Genomic DNA, 22,986 nt, shown 5'->3' with positions numbered 1-22,986 from the left:
CTTAGCTCATCCCTTCCAGCTTGGCATGCCTATTTTGGACCCCATTTGCAGCTCTTTTTTTTCATACCCAGAGTGTTTTTCTGCAGTCACTCAGGTAACAAACCTATATTTCTGTAAATCCCCCCCTTCAAAAAGTACGTGGAGTGCTTAAAGAGTAATCTTAAAATAAAGCATGAAGCAAAACATCACGGTCTAAAAACTAAGGAAATGTTCATAAAAACTGGAATCCAATATAAAGATGACATTTTAATAAGTTTATTCAGAAGTAACTGAAAAAATTTTTCCTTTGGCAACCCCGTCTGGATGGTTCTAACCAAAAGGAAACATTACGAATTTTACTTTGAATAAAATATAAGCTCCTTAATGTCTGCATGGCATTTTTGGGAACTGACACGTTCACCAGGAGATTCACAATGTCCTTACAGTCCTTTATGTGTCAGGAGCACCACATCAAAACAAGTCCTTTCAGTTATGGGTTTCTTACGGTTCACCATTAATCACAAAATAAATCTCAAAAAAAAAAAAAGCCTGATCAAAATAAAGCATGAGGCAACCATGAAACACTAGCCCAAAAGAACTATCAGGAATGCACCACTCTTCCTGCATAACATTTTTGAAGTAACCCACCAAATATTTCTTTTTCCTTGCATCTGGCAGAATCATTTAAAACAACCTAATTACAACTCGGAGTTCGCTACCCCACAATGCTACTGAAGGGCAAAGATCCTTGTTTTTAAAAACCAAGGGAAAATACAGCAGTGTTATTCCTCCTACACAGGGTTTCATGGAATAAGTGGAGTTGGGAAGAGAAGATGGAAGTCTATATTGGAACAGAAAAATGCAAAGACAGACTTATTTACAAAGATCAAAACTACAATTTTCCAGTGTCACCTCCAAAGCTTCTCAGCAAACTGCTATTCAGCAAAGCAGACCATGTTCCAATCTATGCAAGAATACCTTCTGTGCTCTCAGGTATACAATGCAACTAATTTGTTTAGAAAAATGACTTTTCATTCAAATACCTTGCACTGAAGATAAGAGCAACCATTATCAAATATTCTTTGCTATGGAGAAAGTTTTTTAAATCTTTTGCTGTAAGCGTTCTCTCTCAAGTCACTGTGGTCACACAGCAGGATCCTGAAGAACAATGTCTACATGCATCAAAAGCATTTTGAAAAAAAATTCTATAATTCCATGTGGTTACAACAGAATGTGAAGAAACCGAACAGAAATTCCACCTTTGCAGATCCTCTGGAATTCACCTCTCCTGGAGGTCACCTTGGTGCTTTCTGTAGTTCAACAGTGCAGTTACAGACTGAGCTGACAGGGCTCCCAGCCCCGTGGACTTTCCACTGTGAGTCTGTAGCTCCACACACACTGAGGCTGATGCAGGGGCTTCTCTCAGCAGACATCACTCCACAATCAGTGCCACGTTGATGTGGGACAGATCTATCATGTGCCTGTTAAAAGTTAAAAGAAAGTTAAATGTGGTGCTCAGGTTGATTCTGGCATGGAGCTTCTATGAAGGTCACTAATCAACAGATGCTTGATTGGATTAAAGAAACACTGAGCCAGAGGAGACTGATTTTATCTTCTGAAAGGAGGGAAGGAACCAGGCGGCAGCAATGCTTAATTATTTACCTGTGGAATTTCTGTTGAAATGCTAAAGCATGTGCTGGCTCCTTGAATTTTGCTATGGCTTTCCGTTGTTGAGGGAGCATCTGTAAACTCTGCAGAGACAAAAAGCCAAAACATACTTTTAATATTCACTTCAAGATCCACTTCACAATAGCCCCTTATTTTGCATGAAAGTGAATGAAATGTTGCTGTATTTCTTTATTCAGAAACTTATTTCTATATAAATAAAAGAATAGACTGGAGACTTCTGAGAGTGCAGTCAGAGCCTCACAAGAGAACAGACTGGAAAGAGATTTCTGAGATTGCAGTCAGGGTCCCAGATGATGGTGTTTGAGTTGGTGCATTGAGTTAACTCTACCACCTGGAAAACCCAGAGCAGCACTTGTTAAGCAGTGACAACTCTTCAATCCATGCAGAGGAGCCAAACCCCACAGCCAAACTCTCACCAAGTAAGAAGCATTCAGCTGGTCAGAGCTCAACTACCCACACAAACACCTGGAGTCATTTACCTGATGTACATTAAGGGATCAGAGTTTTCCATAGGTTAAACAGGGCAGAAACAGAAAAAGTGGTTTTCTCAACTGCATATCCTCACGCTGTTTTTATACAACAAGTGGCCAGCTTTTGACAGACACCACCACAAAACCCCACTGATATTGTCACCACATCCAAGTCCTCCATACAACACACATCTCCCCAGACAAGTCCATCTGATTAGTGCCATACCACGAGAGCAGCAGTTCACAATGCTTTAACTATGACAAACCCCCTACATGGCACCGAGTTCTCCAAAACGACAGCACACCTCAGCCATGGCTCTGGAGAATTCATGTCCTTATTGCCTGCTTGCAGCAGGAAGTCCAGGTCAGGCTGATCCCAGAGAGCAGTCCCATGGCCTTGGTAAAGAGGTGTTATCACACGTATGAAGATTAAAGTTTATGCTTTGAGTTAGCCCTTCAGTTACAGTAGAATATTTTTCCAAAAGACACTTGAGAAATTCAAGAAGATGAAGCTTTACACATTAAATAGCTACATACCCAATAATCAGTGAGAACATCCAGCAAGTATTCAGCATCACAGAATACTCAGGATGGAAATATGATCCTGAAATCCTGCTGCCTGTGAACACAGGCCAGAGATTTCAGAGTAATGAGGTTAAAACAGATCTGAAAGCTTCAATCAAAATTTCCCAGTTCCACAGGGATTCCAACATCTCACAGAAAGTTCTGGACGTTTAATAGCCTATGCTGCAGCACATTACAGACAGAATTATTCTAATTCAGCTTCCAGTTTTTCTTACGGCTTTGGATACAGAATAAAGAATTATTAACATTCTACTTTTCTCAGAGTTTTTACATAAAGGCAATACAGTTTAATAGCGAGATTTAGATGTATATATATACATACACACAGAAATGCATGCAAAAGTTTTCTAAATTATGATCTCCTGATGGATAAGTATGAACATAATTCTTTGCTCCTGCATTTTGCCTGGAACTCAGCTGCAATCCCCACATTTGGATGATTCCAGCCCTCTGATGGTCAGTCTTCAGGATTTTAAACTTTATCTACAAAAATTTCACACCATCATCTAGACTGTTAAAAAAGTACCATAGATCTTTAGAGAAGGCAACAATTCCTTGGGGAACAACATACAACCCCATTCAATACATTTTGAGGGTGACATACATCTCTTAGTAAAAGAATTTTTAATCCCACTAATCTCTTCCCTGTTCATTCAATCTAATGGAGCATTTTAAGCAAGATGTCAAATGTCTTGATGAAATTTGTTAGTAAAACTGTCTACTTCTATCTTTTTTGAACACTTAAGACTCTTGGTAAGACATATATATAACAAGAGCCATGGTACCTGATAAGTCATATTTCTTTGTATCTAAGCCTGACAATTCAGCTTTGCCACTTTCTGTAACTTACCTAACTGTGATTTTGAAGCAATTAATTTTGCAACTTCTTGTAGCTGACAGGAAACTTTCCTCTCTTCAGGAAAATCACAGATGTTTAGTATTTCCACCAGCTTGTGATTTCAAAGTGAAAGCTGAGTAAAAGTTAAAGGATTCAGCAAATCTGATAGGCATCAGCAGGTTAATTTGCATTTTATAGTTTTTGGAAAGCTGCTATGATGAAAAGGTATAGCTAAATCACTGCAACTTCTCTCTTTCTGAGCTGATAGAAATAGGATTAAGCTTTTAAAAAAACCCACTTAGCAGATGATTTTTATTTCTTTTTAAATCATAATGCTCTTGACATAGTTAAGCACATTTTGCCAACAAGAATGCAGTCACGCTGCAGAAAGCTCAGTGGATAAAGCTCAATGTACCTGCAGGTTTATCTACAGGAATAAGTGACAGATGCTGAAGTCTGTGTTCTCCTCCCTTACTGATCTCACTTTCTTATGATTTATAGAACTGGATCTTAACACACGTTTTCTTGACACCACTTTTCTTGCTTAAAAAGAAAGAATCATGAACTAAGTCAGTCCTATCACTGAGAACTATGCTTTGAAGACTAGAAATTAAACACAGCCCTTAAATAAGATTTGGAAAGAACAAACTTTAAGAGTTGATAACAAAAGTATCTCTGAATTACAACTAAAAAAACCTAACCAAACAAAACATCAGATCCTTTCAAAGAAGTCAACAATTTTAATAAGAGAAAAACCTGTTTGAATCACCAGAAGGATGAATATTTCAGTGAACAGTTCAACAAGAGGAGCTGTACAAGAACCCATGGATGTATCCTTGCAGCTGCACCCTGCATGTCCTGCTGTCAACTGCTTCCCTCCCCTCTCCAGATCCATCCACAGCTCTCCTGCTGCCAGCTGATCCTCCCCACAATGTCAGGTCTCACTCAACTACCACAGCAGATTCTCCCAATGCTTTATGCTCCAGACCTCTGCTGTGATCAACTGAAGAAGAGAAGCTGTGTTTGGTGACTTTTCCCACAAGAACTGAGCTATTATTGCATTAATATTCTTGAGAGGCACAGAAGCAAAATTTGATTTTGCAGTTTATACAAGCATGATGATGAATTATTAAGAAGTTTCTCAGTAATTAGCATGTAAAAAATTGACTAAAGGAAGACATTCTGGTGTTGTGCAGACTTATTAACCAAATTAGGCAAAGCATCTAAATATTATCACAGATAACTTATTTATACTTTCTTATGAATTAATAAGCTTATTGACTGACTAGTTTGGGTACTGTGTTCTTACACTGTATTACTGCTTTATTTTCCAATGAAAAAAAAGAAAATCCTCAAAACACTAAATGCATTTTAAGACTCAACTGCTTTGGCAACAAGGCATCAATTCTTGGGTAAGTTTACTGAAAAGCATCTTTATCAGATTTAATTTCACCGGCCAATGTAACTATGGAAACAAAAAACTAACCCATCTGATCCTTCACTGAACTGCCTAAACATAACCCATCACCCATCCTGGGGTAAAGCAGCATCTTCTCAACTACTGCAGTTACACATGCCTAGATTTCACACCAAGAATTAAGGACTGCAAAACAAAGGATAAACTAATGCTATGCAAACAATATTGCTCCAGATGGAAACTGTCTGAAAAAAATTAACTTAAATGGGTTTAATTCAAATTCTCAGCCTCTGCTGCACTCAGATATGTCAGCAAAAATTATGCATAATCACTTCATGTTTGTTAAGCTATATGAGGTATATGCACCTTCTTCGGGTACAGATTAAAAAAAATTTCCTGGTTTTGTTTTAACAAGAGACAATTACTAAGCTAAGTTACTCTGAAGATGTGACCACAGCCTGAAATGCCACCATCTTTGCCATGTTTTCAAACAAATCCTCATCTATCATGACTTGCAAGTGTGAACATTATACATCCAGCTAACAAAGATTTATTTATGTTCTGATTTTGGGACAATACCTTCTTACTTAACTACTTAAGCCCAGAGCTTTATGTTTTAAGAATACTGATTATAAGGCACACAGCACATTTACCACAGGTGTAGATCCTGAGCAGACCCAGGCTATTGGCTGGGCATAGAAATTATGAGTTCCACTTTAGCAGAAACCTGAAGTAAAATTATTGCATACTCATCCTACTGCATTATTTCTGTCTTTTTGAATTTTGAATTTGCAGTTTAGAGCTCATCCTACATTTAGATGATGTTAACAGCTATAGTCAGAAAAAAACATTCCTTGTGGTACCCTGTGGTATTTTATTAGCTCAAATATTCAAGGCATTATCTCAAAGACTTAATGCATCAGCTTCTGCTTTTGTTGATTCCAAACACACAAGCTAGGAAAATACATCCAAAAATTCATACATTTTGGAACTTTTAATCATGTTACCTTGCTAGTTTAACTTAATTTTTTTCATCCATTTTGAATAATTTGGCAGCAGTTGGCTTTTTTTTCAGTGATAATATTAAGCAGCCCCTCTCCCCTTCTGAAAACACATTATCCCAGAGGCACAACCACACTGCTGATGGGGTGAGCCTAGGCCAGTGGTGGGTCCATCCTGGAGTTGGTTGGCATTAGCTCTTATCAGACAGAGGGGAACCTTCGGGCAGCTTCTCACAGAAGCCACCCCTGCAGACCCTCACTACAAAATCATGGCCATGCAAACAAACACACATTTCTCAAAAACTAATTCAGTGCATTGGTTTTAGACCTGAGGCAGCACCACAAAGCAGCTACAAGCACCACACAGGACTAATGACAGCTGCTCTCTCATTTTTAAGGAGCAAATCCTACAGCAATCCTTGGTCTTATGATCTTCATTGTAACAACAAAACACATGGTTACATGTTTCCCAAAGCATGATACCTCAATTTGATCTGAGTTTGGCTTTATTCTGTGACCTACAGATGTCGGAAGGCCAGTGGTGGGAGGCAGGGCAGGATGCAGCACTGCCTCTGGAGACCAGCTGGTTCCAGTGAGCATCACTCATTGAATGGGAGGGCCCTCACTCTCCCTCCACAGGAGACTTCTCTATTGCCACACTGTGCAACACCACAGTCTCCTATCATGAGCCCCTAAACTGAAATACCACAATCCTCCCAAACGTCACAGCTCTGAGAAAACAACTTCATTCACATCTTCTCTTTATGTTGACCTAGTCAGATGTTCACCAGAGGATGAAAATCTCTTCTGGGATCCGCTCAGGTGGAAAGGATTGACAATACATACAATAACTTCCAAGGGATTTCAAATGACTGGTTACGTTACAGATTTGGCTGTACAGATCTACTGTGCAGCACTTCCTGATAGCAGCCTGAGGTCACAGGTATTCTGAGCATGTTCCTGTCTGACTCTGGAGAACAGAGATTACATTCTGACATCTTTCTAGCATTAAAAATAAAAAGCTAGTTTAGAGTGAAGAAGAGTATTTTACATGGAAGGGATTTAGGAAGCACAGAGCTCATACTGATCTTGACTGTCTCCTTTTTCTGCTTAGGAACTGCCATGGGAAGATGCAGATCTTAAGCTGAAAGAAGTCCAGTATTTCATAATCATACTTTTGACTGAGAGTTTGCTTACAAGCTGTTTTAAGACATACTATTTAACTCAACAACTTAAAAAATAATCAGCAGCTCCGGCTTTTTCTGCAACTGAAGTAGTACCAACCAGTGACTAAAGCATGAATATCATAAAAAGACCATTCCCTTTGAATGTATTTCCTTAGGCCTGAAGATCTACACTGCGCTCAAATTTGTCCTCTATCCAAGCTCTGTGATTAAATTTGCACTTACATGGACAGTATTGAAATAGCCAGTATGACCATAGCAGCACCTTAATCTCTAGTAAAGCTTCACTGCAAAACCAAGAGCCTTGAGACAAACAGCAGGACATCCTCAAGTACAAAACAAGAGACTGTCTGCAGAATGTAAAGACCTTTGACACCAAAACTCTCAGAGGTTACACAGAGAGTATGAAGTTAAAGGAGAGGTAACAGAGCACTGGGAGATGGAAATCAACCAGGTAGGAATGAGACTGGAGCAAGCACTCATTTCAACTATAGGAGACACGTGGGAAATGAGTTTCCTCCTTTACCTAATTCCTCTCACTGAAGTAAATGGACTACCCAGCAGACTACACATAGTTTATCAGTGGGTTTGGGATTAGGAGTAGCAGTTCATATAAAGCTGCTAAAAACCAAGTCTGTGCAAAAAGAAAGTAAACTTCCCCAACCAACATTACCTCTAGTGTGTGAGGCAAGCTGCTCTGCAACAAGTCAAGTAGCTGCACAGCAGGCACTTTCTGAACAGAAAGATGAGATTCTAATTTTTTCTTCCCTCCCATCAATAAATGCAGACATGTGTTTATTGTCCTCACAGGTCTCCCGACACCTGAAGCATCTTTCCTGGCAGTGACACTTCCCAGCCACTACTAGCAGGCAGAGAGGCTGGGACAGAATGTATTTATTTCACCCTCAGTTGTTGCAATTGATCTCTTCCAACTTCTGTTCCTCCTTCCTGCTTTTCTGCCACCTTTGACTTCCTACTATCTGCCCTTAAAAGTACTCAGCTTTCTTTTTCCATATGCAAGGCGTCATGAGAGAAAGAATGTTCTGTCCCTGAGCTGGGCATCTGTCACTCACACACAGCTCTACAGCAAGGCTGAACTGGACAGGCTCAGAGGAGGAGCTGCTCTTCTTTCTCCCCAGCCCCAAGGATGGAGCAGGATTGGCCATATCTTCTCCCATAGCTCCTGCAACAGCTGAAAATGTTTTCACAAGTAGAAAGACCAAAGTGTTCCCCACGTCAGCCTGAAAACCTTATGCCAAAGAACTCCCCTGCTGACCTGCAAGAGCACCCAGGTTCTGGGTGTGTGCATCCATGGCATTTCCACCGATGCCTCTGTGAACTTCAGATAAACCAAGCACTTTGGAATGCAGAGTCAGAGCAGAGGGCTGGCTGTGGCTGCCTTTACACCAGCTGAGCACTAGGTAGCACTGTCACTCCAAGAAAGCAAAGCCAGGCACATCAGCGTTGAAATTGCTTTTCCTTTCCCACAACAGAAATGACAGTGTTAGCAGAGTAAAACCCTTATCTACAGAACTACTCAAAGTACACCTACAATCCCAACATTCTCATCACCTCTGATATACAACAGTGTATCTTTGCTTTTTTCTCTTTTTTTTAAGCATCAGAATTTATGTTCTTAAATCTTCACAAATACTGAGATTTTGCACTGATATTTTATGTTTGCAACTATCTGATGTAAGAAAACATGATTAAAGATGATGATGATGATGATGAAATCCCTCCATGGAACAATTCCCTCAGTACTCAAATTATCTGGAGATCTAGAAAACGTCTATACCTGCCACCATCCTAAAAAACTCAATTCATCTGAAGGTGGCAATAACTAGCTGAACACAACTCTCTTTAGACAGTATAAACACTAAACCTGGATTCAAGAGCACAAAGCAAAACAAAAATACAAGTGCTGTTTCTCATGACCTTTGCAACTTATTAGTAATCTACTTTATCAAGTGGTTCCGGATGGATGTGCATTGAATGTCACTGCTCCACCACCATCCTCAGGAGGCTTTAGCTTAGTAATGTGCTCAGAAATCTTCTGTACTTTCCAACACTTTGGAATACATAATTTTATTTCTAACACGTAATTATTTTAGAATCAGCGAGGAGATTTTACTGCAGGTACATTATTTGCTTCTGAAAGCTTATCCTCTCCAGAAAGAGTATGACAGCAAAGTGTTTTGCTGGAAGGAAGCACTTCTGCTAATTTCGTCATGTTTGAGTTGTAAAAGGCAGCTACAACAAAGGGGATGTTCCTGAGCCCCAAAGATTTTCTTATATTCAATGTCTTGAGACTCTAATGATATTTTATTTTCCTATGTTAATAACAGAGCATCTTTAGTGAAGTTGGTATGAGAATTAAAGAGTTTTCAGTGATTAGGCAAAGGTGTTTCAAAGGTTATACATGGGAAAAGATAATTTTCTCAATTTCTAGGGTATGGGAAGGGAAAAATACCAAATTTCCAACTTCAACTCCAAGTTTCCCCCATCCTGTCTTAGGCACACCCAGTTATTCCCAAGTCGTGACTCACAGAACACCTCAATGAAAGCTGATGACAAAGCTTGGAGCACTGAACATCACTGAACATCCAACAAGCTTGGAACATGAGCATCAAGTTCTTAACTTCCCTTCCCAAGGTTTGTGCAAAGTACTTGTACCTCTGGAATGATACTGACAAAAAAAAGCTAAAAAATAAAACCCCAAGCCTAGAAAAGCCAAGTAATTTCTTCCTCCCTGTTAACTCCATTGATAGATTATAGACTTTTTCCACAACTTAAAACTGTAATGCCAGCAAAGATTCACTTTCTGAGGAAAGACACACAGGATGATCACACTGCAACAAGTTCAGGATATTTGGAAACAAGAGCTGGTGTGGGATCAGTTGCTTTACAGATGCCCCAGCATGGAAGGTGAAAATTAAGCAGAGGTCCTCTACCAGGTGGGACAAGTGCTCGTGGTCTGTTCTTCTTGTCAAAGAGCAAGGAGATCCTTGGAAGTATTTCTTCCTCCTCTCTGCGAGCTCTCAGTGCAGCCACTCCCACATTGACATCCTGACTGCAGCAGAAATTGATACATGAGATACTCGGGTTTCTGAGCTATGTTTGCACCCTGCCTTGATGCAAAGTGCTTATTTAACATCAGAGATGTATGTCCCACAGTTTGTGAATCCTTACCTTTAACCAAGGATTTGGGGGTTGGAAATGTATCATTTCAAGACACTATCCAGACAAGAAGGGAACTCCTTAAGTTTTGATTTAGATTTAAATTTCCTTTATGATTGCAAAAAAATAAGCATGAGTTCAACGCACTTATTTCCCCTGGAGACAAATAAAATGAAACATCTTGATCTCAAAAGAGTTCAGTTCCTTAAGGAAAATTTTGGTGGATATAGTCAGCAGCTGAAGACAGGATATTCTACATCTTAAAGACTGAGTCAGATAGAACTGACTCACCTTTCCCTCCTCTTACTATTTCTTCAGCTCCATCAGACACCAGCTAAAAACCTGGGCACCTTGCCTAATTTCAACAAAAGCAGCTAGAATTTCACACCTTGCTATTTTCTCCCCAGATCCCTCCTATTTCAGTCCATCAAGCTGCAACACTTCACCTTAGAGGACCAGAGCTCTGCACTACCCAAGATCTGTTTGCTCTGGTCCCTGTCTCACACACACTGTCCTCACACAGGAACCCCCAAAGCTGGCATGGAAAGAGCCCTTCCAGCCACTATTGGGCTCTCTTCAGCAGCTCACTTCAGCACTCCTCCCTGCAAAATCCCTTACATGAAGCACCTATTAAAGGAAGAATGAGGAAATCATTGACTATCCCTTTGCTATCAGAGCCTCCCGACCCTCCCAGCTGCAGGGGATTTTGTACAGCAGAGCACAAACAACAGTTAAAACATTAATTTACAGCCAGCAGAAAATGCACTCAGTACTTCAGGATATCGACCTCTTTGGAAATCTAGCATCACCTGTATAAAACTAATTGCTCTGGATAGCAACAATGCAGATTTTCAAACATTGTGTTTTCCATTCTTGTCTTCCAAGCCACTTAAAATTGTTGCTGCATCTTCCTCATTTGGTGCATTAACACTTCTGTGGACTCACTTCTCATGGTACCATAAAAACCAAAATCAAAAAGCTAAGTATTACAGATGGTGGAACCAGTCTCATATTCTTCCTACAAAGGCATCACTTTTTTCCTGCATATCTCACCATTCATACTTGTGAAACATCATTTAGTCTCAAACAAGCCAGGAAATTTCTAGCCTTCCACAAGTCAGACTTGAAATTCAAGTGCAGAATTAGCACAAGAGCATCCTGCATCATTAGTTAAATTCAAGCATCTTGTTCAAATATTACTTCTAGATTTCCTGAAAGGTGAAAATGAATGATGATTCAGAAAGCATAATTTCCAAAGGTACAGCTGATGTTGCTGCAAGAATACAAGTTCTGGAGGGCATAGATATGCATCAAATCCCACTAGAAAATTAGTCGTTGTTTTTTCTCCTGTAAGTACATTCTTCTAAATTGGCCTGTGACATTGAATTGAGAGACCGGGGTTTGGAGTCTGCTATGAAACAGCAAGTACTGAATAAATTTTTTAGCACATTCTCAATAACTTCTCTCAATTGTGAGATTTCCTTGCAGGGTTTCTATTAATCTCCTTCTAATATTCTCATGCAAGATTTAGCAAGTAAACACTGAATAAATGTGCTTTGGAACTGTATGAATAATTGCCAAGAGTACTAGAGAACACGAAGGCACAAAGTATTTTGCGAGGGTAGTTTTGCTTTCCCAAACAAATTAAACCTCTCCGAATTGATGACGTAAATAATTCAGCATTATTCCATTTACTAAATTAGGAACAAGTGAGGCAGAGTGTTCATCTTTAGGAGAGCAGTGTGTTTTGCAACAGAGAGCTGATCCCAGTAAAAAAGAAGTCTCACAGAATACCTCCAATTCGTGCACTGCATTTGTCTGAAAATGTTGTTCCTGTCCAAAGGAAAAAAAATTTCTCACCTGTGTTTTTCATTATTCATTGACTGATATTTTCAAATGCAGTAACAATAAGTCAGACAGGGCCTCCTAAGCCTTTCACTGCTTTGAAAACCTCCTGCTTTCCTCAAGTCATTTAACTGACACGTTGGTTCCAGGAGGCCATTTGTGAACAGAAGCTGCACAGCAGATACAACAGTGTGTGCATGTCATAACCTTGCTCACAGGTCCCTACTGAAGAGAACCTTCTAAAAAAACTAAGGATCAATAAAACCCTCCAAAGAGGATTTTCATCTGAAAAAGCAGAGGATGCTACACAGTATAAAATGTCTACTGGGTCATTAGGTGCTTGTACAGGACTGCAGTGACAGGAAAAGATAAATGTCAAAAAGGACAGTAGGTGCAAGTCAACAATAAACAAGGACAGCACCCAAAATATATTTGTTTTGATATGACCATCTGGCTTTAATAACCTCACAGAATGGACAGGCTTGTATTGCCTAAGAAAATAACAGAGATGGCACAAGAACTCCAAAATGAAGGAGAATTTTGCAGCAGGAATGTGATGGTTAGCAAAATCCTATCATGCCTCCTGTGCTGCAATATCATCACGTGCTTGTCTTTGCTACCAGGTGTAGCTTGTGTGGGTGGGGGTGCCTTCAAACATAAATTACCAATAAACACGCATTGTATTTAGTGTCAGGGAATTAATTGAGCTTTCTGGAATGAAAGCCTTTTGGCACAAAAATGATAAAGCAAGGTTGACCTACCTGAATGGGTCCCACTGACATCAGCAGGTTTTTCAGTTGGACATCAGTAGTTGATGAAGAAAGCCCTTCAACTGACACAATACAGGGCTGAGGTTTGCACTCCACCACTCGCAGGTTCTGTTTATTTGGCATCAAGCGTCCTCGGCCCATCTGGCCTGCTACTCCTCTGCCTCTGCCGTGCATAATGACCTGCCAACAACAAAAGTAACAGTATTTTGATTTACTTACCCACTGACTCTGCTTGCTGCACTTGACAGAGGATATACAAGTTGGATATTTACTTGAAGACTTGATTAAAGTACACGTTGATTTAAAACAGCTTGTTGCTGTTTGCCGATTTGAAAGGCCACTTATTAATATATTCATCCACTGCTTATACAAACCTCTTTTAGCAGGGTAACAAGTTATATATTGACTTACATATACTGCATTCATCCTAGAAGCCTCAGCTCTAGCACAAATTGATCAATTAAGCAGTGGAGGATCTCAGACAAAAATATATAGTGGTTTTCAACACTGACCACATCAGCAGCATGTGTTCAGTTCCCACATTTTGAGTCTGGACAAAAAAACCACAACAGGTGATCTCTCTCCTTTATCTAGTCTTAACCCAAAGTCAAATTTAATGTGCTCACAAGATCAGCAAAGTGCTTCAAGCACCTTCAATCCCTACTGCTACCAACTCTCGGTATGTTACCAGAATGGAGTTTTATTTGCATAAGGCTAAATAAAATAATTTTTTCGTTCCTCTCCCCTATACTCTGGAGCAGGAAATACGTGGATTTAATCCTTGCAAACTAAATGTTGAACAGTCAGAGAATGGAAAAATAACAATGAAACAGAGTAACAAACATTAAACAGAGTTAACACTTAACACTGAGTCAACATTGAACAGAGTTTGATTACTGCTTGGAAAGCCTATGATAGATAATAACTTTTCATACCCTTCAACATCAGCAACAAAACTTCATCCTTATGAAACAGGAAGATTATGGCCAACAGTTCAAAATCAAGAACTAACTTAAAAGCCAAAATGCCAGCTACTTTCAAAGAGTGTGCCAGCTTGCAAATGCTGAGAAGGCACACGCCACTGCCACCCTGACCCTTCCCTGCCTCCTACCAGGGCATGATCAGTGAAAAAATCAAGTTACAACATCACCAACTGTTTTGAGTGATACTAACTTTGGGGATCCAGCAAAGAGCATCCTGAAACAGTTGCTGTGTGCTCCTACATATGCAGGAAGCAGCTAAAATAAAATCTTAAAGACAACTTCAAAAAAACCACTTGGCTTTAAAGCCAGAAAGCACGTTTGTTACCATCCCCTCCAGTAGCTGTCTCGGGACACATGCACTTCCCCAGGGAGTGCTGAGCTGGCCAGAACGTCAGCAGATGAAGCAACCTGCAGGCATTGCCAGTCTGTGCTGGGTACAAACAAGTCTCTCTAGATTAAAAGCTTTATATGCAATTATGCATCTCCTGGGTCATGCAGCCCTGCGCTAGCAATTGACAAACAGAATGCTGGTTATTAATAGAGTAACACAGCTAGACAGTGAAACTTCTAGCAGCAATATGCATCTAAAAATCACCTTTTTAGGTTGATGGACTCCCTGGATGTTTTTGACTCCTTGAGGAGCTGGTGAATGGATCTGTGCCTGCTGCTGCTGTTGGTGCTGCTGCATTCCCTTTGTCAATGTGACCTTCCGCACTGGCTGCTGTTTCGGCTCCGGGGGTTGCTGAGGCCGCTGGGGTTGGCCCTCTGGGTGAAAAAAGCCAGCATCCTCTCCCCCCTGCTGAAATCAACAACACAACAGCGGCTCAGTGTCCAGGCACTGCACACTCTCACCCTGAGCAGACTCCTGCCACACTGCAGCTCGCTCAGAGAGTGTGCAGGGCTTTCCCTGCTAAAGCAAACTGGTGGCTGCAGCAGGCGCCTGCAAAGGTCAGCCTGGAAATTGCACTTCAGCCTAAAATAAATCAGTGCTATCTGAAGAACAGTTTACTTTGTTCAGGCTTTATTATAATTACAGTGGTCAATCATATCTTTCTATATACAAAGGAACAAGATGTTTTCACTCCTCTTTCTAAATCATTCTTCCTTCCAGGTTACATGTGAACTACGGCATGTGTTATTTTTTTATTACTTTTCTTTTTCTTTTTTACTACAAAGAGAAGCATACACATTGCAGAAGAAGCAGCAAAGAACTGTGGAGGCTGGAAGAATCAGGCAAATGCTCTGTTCATCTTTAAACCTCCAACCTCCCTTTAGTTAAAAACTGGTATTTATTTTGAAGTGCATACTCATTCTGTCAACTTCTACACCAGCAGCTTTTTAAGCAGTCCCCTTCCTCTGACACTGTACTTGGAACAGTTCCTCAAGGTGTTTTTTTGTTTGCCTTATAAAGCTCTTATTATATGTGTTTGTAATCATAAACGCAGTGAAACACCATCTCAGTGTCTCTCTCTCCAAGATAACTCCTGCCATTACTTACTCTTGGTGCAATCAGGCACAGTAAAACTATGAACTTAAAGCACTGAGAGAGAAATTATTCCCTTCCACTGCCTCCACCCAAACAGTTCGGGTTTTTTTCTACAAATAGGTGATTTTTGAATTTGTGTCTGCCTGTCCAGATTAGATCAATCACTGAAAATTCCATGGAGCAAGAACCAGCAGAGTCTGACAAAAGATCAGGAATTTTTGCATCTATGATGCACATCATATTATTGCATGGTTTCAACAGCTGTATCTATACCTTGACAGGACTTCAACTTTAGGTCTCAAATACCAGAGAACATTATCTGCAGAGGGAAGGCTTTGACTAACTCGCTAACCAAGCTTCGGTAACCCCACAAAAGCTCTCAAATAGAAGGCATGTCTAAGCGAAAAAAGTAAAATATTATGAAAGCACCTTTATTTACACAGGGTTTTCTTTTCCCCTTCCCTTAAATATTCACAAGACAAAACTCCTTTTGCATCTGTAACACACCACAAACAAGAGGGTTTCATGCTAGCTGGCACACTTCTTGTGGATAAGGAGATAAAAGACTAGAGCACAGAAGGAACAGACTTATGATTTAACAGCAAGATTATTTTCATTGAGAATACAAATTAGTACCTCTCTACATTAAAGAAAAGCAAAAGAAACACCTAGTGAGGACTGACTAAGCATCAGCTAAGATTTGACAAGAAATGGTCTGCAGTAATTAGGCAAGTCTCATGTTTGCAAGTTCAATAGTTCACAATTTACACCTCCAAATCAAGGTCTCTGCATTATAAAGTATATGCCGGCTGTAACTTCTAAAGAACTCAAGTACTTAAATCTCATGATAAATGAGCTTCAAACCTCCTTGCACTACAACTCAAAAGCACAATCTATAATAGGGAATATCCTAAAGCTCATCATGGCATTTGTCCACAGTGTCCAAAACAAGAAAGCAACAGAAATCTGCATCTGTCTTTTCCACCTCTAATCACAAACAGGTTCTTTTCTCTGCTGAACTGAATGGCACCAAGTCTTCACTGAAAGTTTTGTACATAAACCTTTGAGAGCAGCAATTAGTGAGAAATTATAAAGCTTTCCCTTCAGTTTCTCTTTAATTTGTATTCAAAAATACAAAAGCAAGAGCACTCCTGAAAAACCCAAACATATGCACAAAACCTTAACAGCATTAAATCATCCTCATTTTAGTATTAATTCTGGTATCAGCATCACCATAAGCTCTATGCCTTGATCAGATAATTTCTTTTATTCAACCCTACAGCAGCTGGAAGATGATGAAACTAAAAGGAACAAAAAAATTCTAGGAGGAATTTAAATGCAATAACTGGGAGTTAAAATCTAATCTCTGCTAAATGCCTGCTGTGAGAACCATAAATATTTGCAACCATTTCTTTCCAAACCAAAAAATGATCCCAGCACATCAGAAGAGCATCTGAGAGCAAAGCCCTCAGGTACAAAACACATCCAACATGCTCATTACTGAAACTTCAAAAGCAAATAATCATTTCACATAAAAGTCTAGGATGGCCAACAACCACCCAATATTTAACTACCAAGCTCAATTATCACCAAATAAAACTGTATAAATTGAACAGAGAACTGTAACAGAGTCAAAGGCATTAGCACACAACATTGGTTTGCACTGATGAAAAATCTGATCGGGTTTGTTCCCTGCTGTGGGCTCAAATGCCACCATTGGTCTTTGCTGCTACCAAGATGCTTCTGCCAGAGTCTGAAAAGGTGGAAAGCTCTGAACTTTTTAATGAGTTGATCCATTTCAGAAATAAGAAAACCTACAGAAAACAGTAATGAAAGGGTATGGAACAAGCTTTGCTTGTTCCTGCAAAAAGAAGGAAAGGAAAGGCAACTGGATCAACTTTTTTTCTATTACTGCTCTGAACATTTACTGGTTTTGAGATGTCTTGAAGAGGGGAAGCAGAGACAAAACTGCAACACTGCTTCTCAAGAGAGGTCTGTGAGTCAGTGACTCCAGACCTAACAGAGCTGAGCAAGTCAGCAAGACATTAGTTCATGTTCCAGGCAGCTTGGCTTCAACTGAAGATAAAACCTGGTGGTTTTCTTAAGAAATAAAAAACAAACGTGACTGCTAACAAGCAAAATTACAAAGAAGAAGCATTTTAGCAGCAATTCCTTTTTCACTGGTTAAGACACAACAGTGCAAGGACAAACAACGAGCCAAAATGAACAACCTATGCACTACCATGCAAATTACTCTCGCTACCACCATCATTCTTTAAACTTCTATGGAAGACAACAACGAGTAGCTCTTCTAGGTACAACAATTACAAACCAAGTCAAGCAAAACACCTGAAAAGAGCTTTTTAACTTCTGGACTTTAAAGTTACAAAACCTCAGAACATTACTGACAGGTCACATGTTCACAGGAGAACACTGACATTTTGGAGGGGAGGACATAGAGTTGTAAAGATGACTGTACATATGCTGACTCCTGATATTCCCTCATGAGCTGTACAACAAACTGGCACCAAAACACACAGCAAATTGCAGGCAAGCAGGTAAGTCCACTAAAGCTGTACTGCAGCAGCTACCCCAAATGACATCTAAATCATAGAAGCTAAATTGCTAACATCTCTTCTACTTAAAATGTCTCGAGTCTAGCTCATCTTAAATCAACTTTTGCTTTTCCTAAAGACAATTTCTGTATTGTTATTTTTCATCAGCTTACATCACTGCCCTCCCCAGATTTAAATATTAATCAACAGACGGAGGTATTAAAATTTTAAGCCTTCCCATGTCAGAATACATTTTCTTTCCAAGAGTATTTTACAATGAACAGGGCTGCACTAAATCAGCACGGCCTGTCTCATATAATTTGATGCACAAAATGCTGACCCCGGGTAGAACACCTTAGTCGACCACAGAGACGTGGGACTGACTGATACAAGCTCTGATTTTATACTTCAAATTTCCTCTAAAGTCCTGTGCAGAAAATGAATGTTTATTCTTTTTCTGTAAATCAATGAAAGAAGAATGTTTTCCTCTTATTGTCTACTCCTTAATTTCTAGATTATAAATCATCCAGAGTTTCGAGCTCCAAATTTCCAAGTTTTACAAAGGGTCTGCATCCCTAAGATCTGGCCAGGAAAGAGTTCTCCTAAAAGAAACCTTTCTATTACTCAATTAAAGCTGGAGTAATGAAAATGCCTTTTTTTAAGTTGCAGGAGTTCTGTTCAGGGGAAAGTATTAAAAGTATCTTTCAAATTTCAAGTACTGAAAAATTGTGAGCAGTGCCAAAACAGGTTAATTTCAAATACTGTGCGTATATAAACAAAGCTCAAAAGATTGAGGTAAAAGGATTTGATTTACGTGGTGAATGTTTTTCAAACCTCTGCTCTGGAAGAATCTGCAGTTTGACCTGAAACTAGACTAACAAAAAGAACTGATGCCATTCAATGGCCATGACTTTTAGAACCAATTCACTGATACCTATCAAGGCTGTTTTTCATCAGCCTTTCACTAAACAGATCTATATATCGTCAGTGTTGTGTTTTGAGCAACATAGAAAGAATTCTGTCAAATATGAGATCACAAATCTTCTAAAAGCAGAATTTGATGAAGGACTGCTTGAATTTAGCAGGCTGGAGCCCTCTGTCATAATCATTATGACAGTTTTATGATGAAGATGAAGTTTATTTGCCACCAACATTAGCAGGACAAATTTATTTATAACAAATGCTTCAAAATGTACTGATAAAAATGCCTATTGATACTGTCAGAGCTGCTTGCAATTTGACAGATCAAATCTTATTTTCATTCTTAAACCCCATGAAGGAATGGTATCACCAACTTGCATTCTGTAGTGAGCAAATTGATTAATCCCCTTCTATAGAAATCTCAACTCTTGATTACACCTATCAGACGTTAAGCAGCATTATTCTAGAGTGACAACACTTGACAAATTCCCAAACCATTTTTCTCAGCCTTTGTGGCCCTGCTAGCTTGTATTAACCCTGATGAAAAATTAATTTTCCTTATCTTCTGCTAAACCCCAAAATCCAAATCCGCCAAACTGGCAACTCTTTCTGTAAAGGTATTATGAAAACCTCTAAAAGATTAATTGCATGTCTTCAGGTGACATTAAATTAATTTCTGTACTCGTGACAGACATTTGATACTCCGTACTGAGAGGACAGATAACATTGTCAGGATACACAGAAGGACAGTGGTGCAGTGTCCCAGGGCAGCCTCTTATGAATTCTCCTTTCGATAAGGCCATACTTCACTGTCATTGGCACTGTTAGTGATCTTGCAGCCCACAGACCTCACTGCACAGGTTTCTATTAACTACCACAATGCTGTGTCTATCCATGTAATCTTTGTAAAGCTAATTCAAAATCGTCCAGTAGCAAAGGGATGCGCGTGCTGGATAAGGGAATAAATAAACTCTGGTTGATTTGTGTAAAAATAACACAGAGAAGCAAAATGTTGTCAGCTTTTCTGAGATGCATTGCAACTCAAATTCTCTGTAGCACGATGAAGACTTAAACCTTGTAGGAAATCTCAGTCCAAAACTGTACTATCATTGACTTCTTGTAAGGAAGGAGAGACCCTTCATCTGTTACCAGTTTAGAAATTAGTACCTTTAAAGTATTACAGTAGCCTGGGGAGGAAAACATCCTTTCAGTTATTAAATTCAGCTTTACTTTCAGGACAAGAGAAATGAGCTATATAGGTTTTTATAGGTAAACTTGTATTTACTGATACTGCAACTGACTGCTGTAGAACAGACAGACATCTACAAAGACAGCTGTGATCCCCACGTAACAAAGAGAAAGAAATGTAAAGCAAAAACTACGTAGAACAACAGTGACTTTCATCTAATATATACGAGTATTTTTTCACTACGGTTATCAGGAACACTTATTAAAAGCAAACCCCTAATAATGAGCTATTTCTCTTTGACTGGTGCTCCAAATGCTTTACCACTTTGATACAGCTGGCTGACAGACTGGGGCCCTGGGAATAGGAAGCCTAATCACTTGCCAAATATCCCACAACCGAGTGACATGACCAAGCACTGTTTCTGAACAGTTGACGATCTGTTTTCAATCTGTCAAATGCCAATGAGAAACACCTGGAGACCTTTTTTCTTTTCTTTTTCTTCCCAGGCCTTTTAGGACCTTTAAAAGGTTTTTTTGGCTTTGTGTTTTTTTGTGTTTTTTTTAGGAATAGCAGTAGTTAAGAAAACTGCTCTCCCATCAGGCTAGAAAATGCCACTCTATCAATAGACAACTCATCATTAACAACTGGTTTAAGACATATTAATGGGCTAGTTTTGACTCAAAGTATACACAGCAATAAGCTACATCAGACTACAAAAGTGATGAAAGAGACAAATCACTCCCAGCTCACACCAGAGAAAAAAGACAGACTTCTGATGTTGGTCAGTGATTTAGGGGTTATTTTTCCCAGCCGAATTTTTGTACAGGCCGAACTTAACAAGAGCACCCAGACTAAGCAATAAATAAAATGCAGAAATAGTTCCCTTCCCATGTTAAGAAGACACTGCTTCAGTGAGCCATGATGTGATGAGTATCTTCTGTGCCTAATGGTGTATGAAAAGTCAGAACAGCAAGAAGAAAATGTCTTGCAGAAAAAGCCCCTAATTCCATTTAATCCCATGTACTAACACAATTCTTAACTGAAGTATCTCCTCATCCACCTGAAAGGAGAACTAAGGCATGGAGAAGGACTGGCCAAGGAGAGTCCCAGCTATACCCATGCTGCATGAAGTTTCACTGGGAGTGACAAAAGTACAGCTTGAATCATGTTGAATCACAACTACATGGCTTTTAGTTAAACCACTCACCTGCTCACTATGAAAAAAATAATGAAAACTATATGTCAAACCTACAGGAAAATCAAGGTTCTAGAATGGGCATGTCTAATACTCCCAGAAATACCTTCATTTTTGTGTTGTCTGCAAGATACAAAATACAGATAAACAATGTTTTAAGTAAAGTTTCCTGGTTCGCTTTTCAGCTGCCACTCTGAGTTTTTGCACAGGGAATTCTAGCAAAGACTGGACATGCAGAGAAAGACCAAGAAAAAATGCTCCTGTTGGAAAATATCAGTGACACAAAACTTGTGATGGCCCAAAGCTCCTGGAAGAGCATTTCCCAGCAGGACACCAGCTATGGCATATCCAGTCCTGGCTTTCTATCAGAAACCTGTACAACTAGAACTTCCCTTCTTGTGGCATGTCTGGCCTTTCTAATTCATGCTCCTTGAAGCTTAAAACTACTGGCAAGTCAAATCCCTCTTGTGTCGTGCCTGAAGCTCCTGGTAAGTCTTAATAAAGACAACCCCCACTCCCTCCCACCTCAAACACTCCTGACTCGGGAGCCAAACCTCTGCACTGAAGGCCGATTCCAAGTGGTCCAACTTTTCAACAGAGGGATGTGACTTCTCAAAATATTAAACTGTACAACTCGGCAAGCTTGTCTCCCAAGTAAAGACTGCATTTTCATATGAAATCTGACTCCTCTTTGCAAAGCACTTTAGTGGTGTCACAGCTGTCTTTATCAGGAAACTGGGCTCCCAGATACTCTGTAACACCAACATGCTACAGATATGAATTCTGTAATATTTATGATGGCAGAGAAACTCTCCTTTGAGACTTAACAAGAGTGACAAGCAACAAACGCTCTGCTTTCTGGGTGTTCAGGAGCAAGCTGCACTCTTCTTCAACATACAATTTAAAAGTCTCCTGAGGAAAAGGAGAAACCTGTTCTGCAGCCTGCAACAGAAAATACTTTACTGCACTTTAGATCCAAGTTATCCATAGCAAAGTCAGTTTCTATTTAGGTAAATCTCTCTTCCCCCTTCCATGCATTTTATAAGAAGCCCATAAAATATATTATCTGTGTCTGGTTTTGCTGTCACCTTAACTCTCACTTGCTAGGTGTGTCCACTCATGCCCCTTTATTTCCTTTTCCCAGTAATCAAATATGCCCTGAGGAGTAAAGCACAGCCCACCTCCTGACCCCAGTCCATTAAATAGTCTGTCTCTACAGGGACCATCCTCACCGGAGGTCTCGGAGAACACAGATTACTCATTTTCAAATGTTCCTGCCATGGGCAGGGACACCTTCCACTAGACCAGGTTGCTCAAAACCCCATCCAATCTGGCCTTCAACACTTCCAGAATGGGGCATCCACATCTTCTCTGGGGAACCTGTTCCAGTTCCTCACAGGAAAAAATTTCTTCCTAATATCCAATGTAAATCTACCCTTCTTCAGTGTGAAGTCATTCTCCTTGTCCTATCACTCCATGCCTTGGTAAAAAGTCCCTCTTCAGCTCTCTTGTAGTCCCTTTAGGAAGGTCCTGTAAGGTCTCCTTGCAGCCTTCTCTTTTCCATGAAGAACAGCCCCAACTTTCTCAGCCTGTCTTTAGAGGGGAGGTGCTCCAGTCCCCCTTACCAACTTTGTGGCCTCCCCTGGACACATTTCAACAGCTTCTCACAATTAAGAAATTAATATCCATTTGTGAAATA

The 22,986-nt window shown here is 39.8% G+C and overlaps 1 protein-coding gene across 4 annotated transcripts in view; it reads right to left on the bottom strand.

Moving 5' to 3' along the window:
- Positions 1 to 239: 239 nt before the first annotated feature.
- RBM33 (RNA binding motif protein 33) overlaps positions 240 to 22,986 on the bottom strand; it is a 95,910-nt gene continuing 73,163 nt past the window's right edge. For 2 of the 4 annotated variants that reach the window (XM_088158943.1, XM_088158964.1), the window contains exons 16-19: positions 14,537 to 14,740; positions 12,950 to 13,138; positions 1,642 to 1,730; positions 240 to 1,460 (exon numbers count right to left, since the gene is read on the bottom strand). In XM_088158943.1, coding sequence (XP_088015069.1) covers positions 1,412 to 1,460; positions 1,642 to 1,730; positions 12,950 to 13,138; positions 14,537 to 14,740 — 531 coding nt within the window. In that variant the 3' untranslated portion in view covers positions 240 to 1,411. The remainder of the gene's footprint in view (positions 1,461 to 1,641; positions 1,731 to 12,949; positions 13,139 to 14,536; positions 14,741 to 22,986) is intronic. The other 2 variants (XM_014872226.2, XM_088158969.1) reach the window with 2 other exon arrangements.

This window comes from Sturnus vulgaris, chromosome 1 (assembly GCF_052056855.1).
Source record: "Sturnus vulgaris isolate bStuVul1 chromosome 1, bStuVul1.hap1, whole genome shotgun sequence".
Lineage (NCBI taxonomy): Eukaryota > Metazoa > Chordata > Aves > Passeriformes > Sturnidae > Sturnus > Sturnus vulgaris.
Note: the sequence above shows the minus strand (reverse complement) of the source record. Positions and strands in the feature narration are given on the sequence as shown.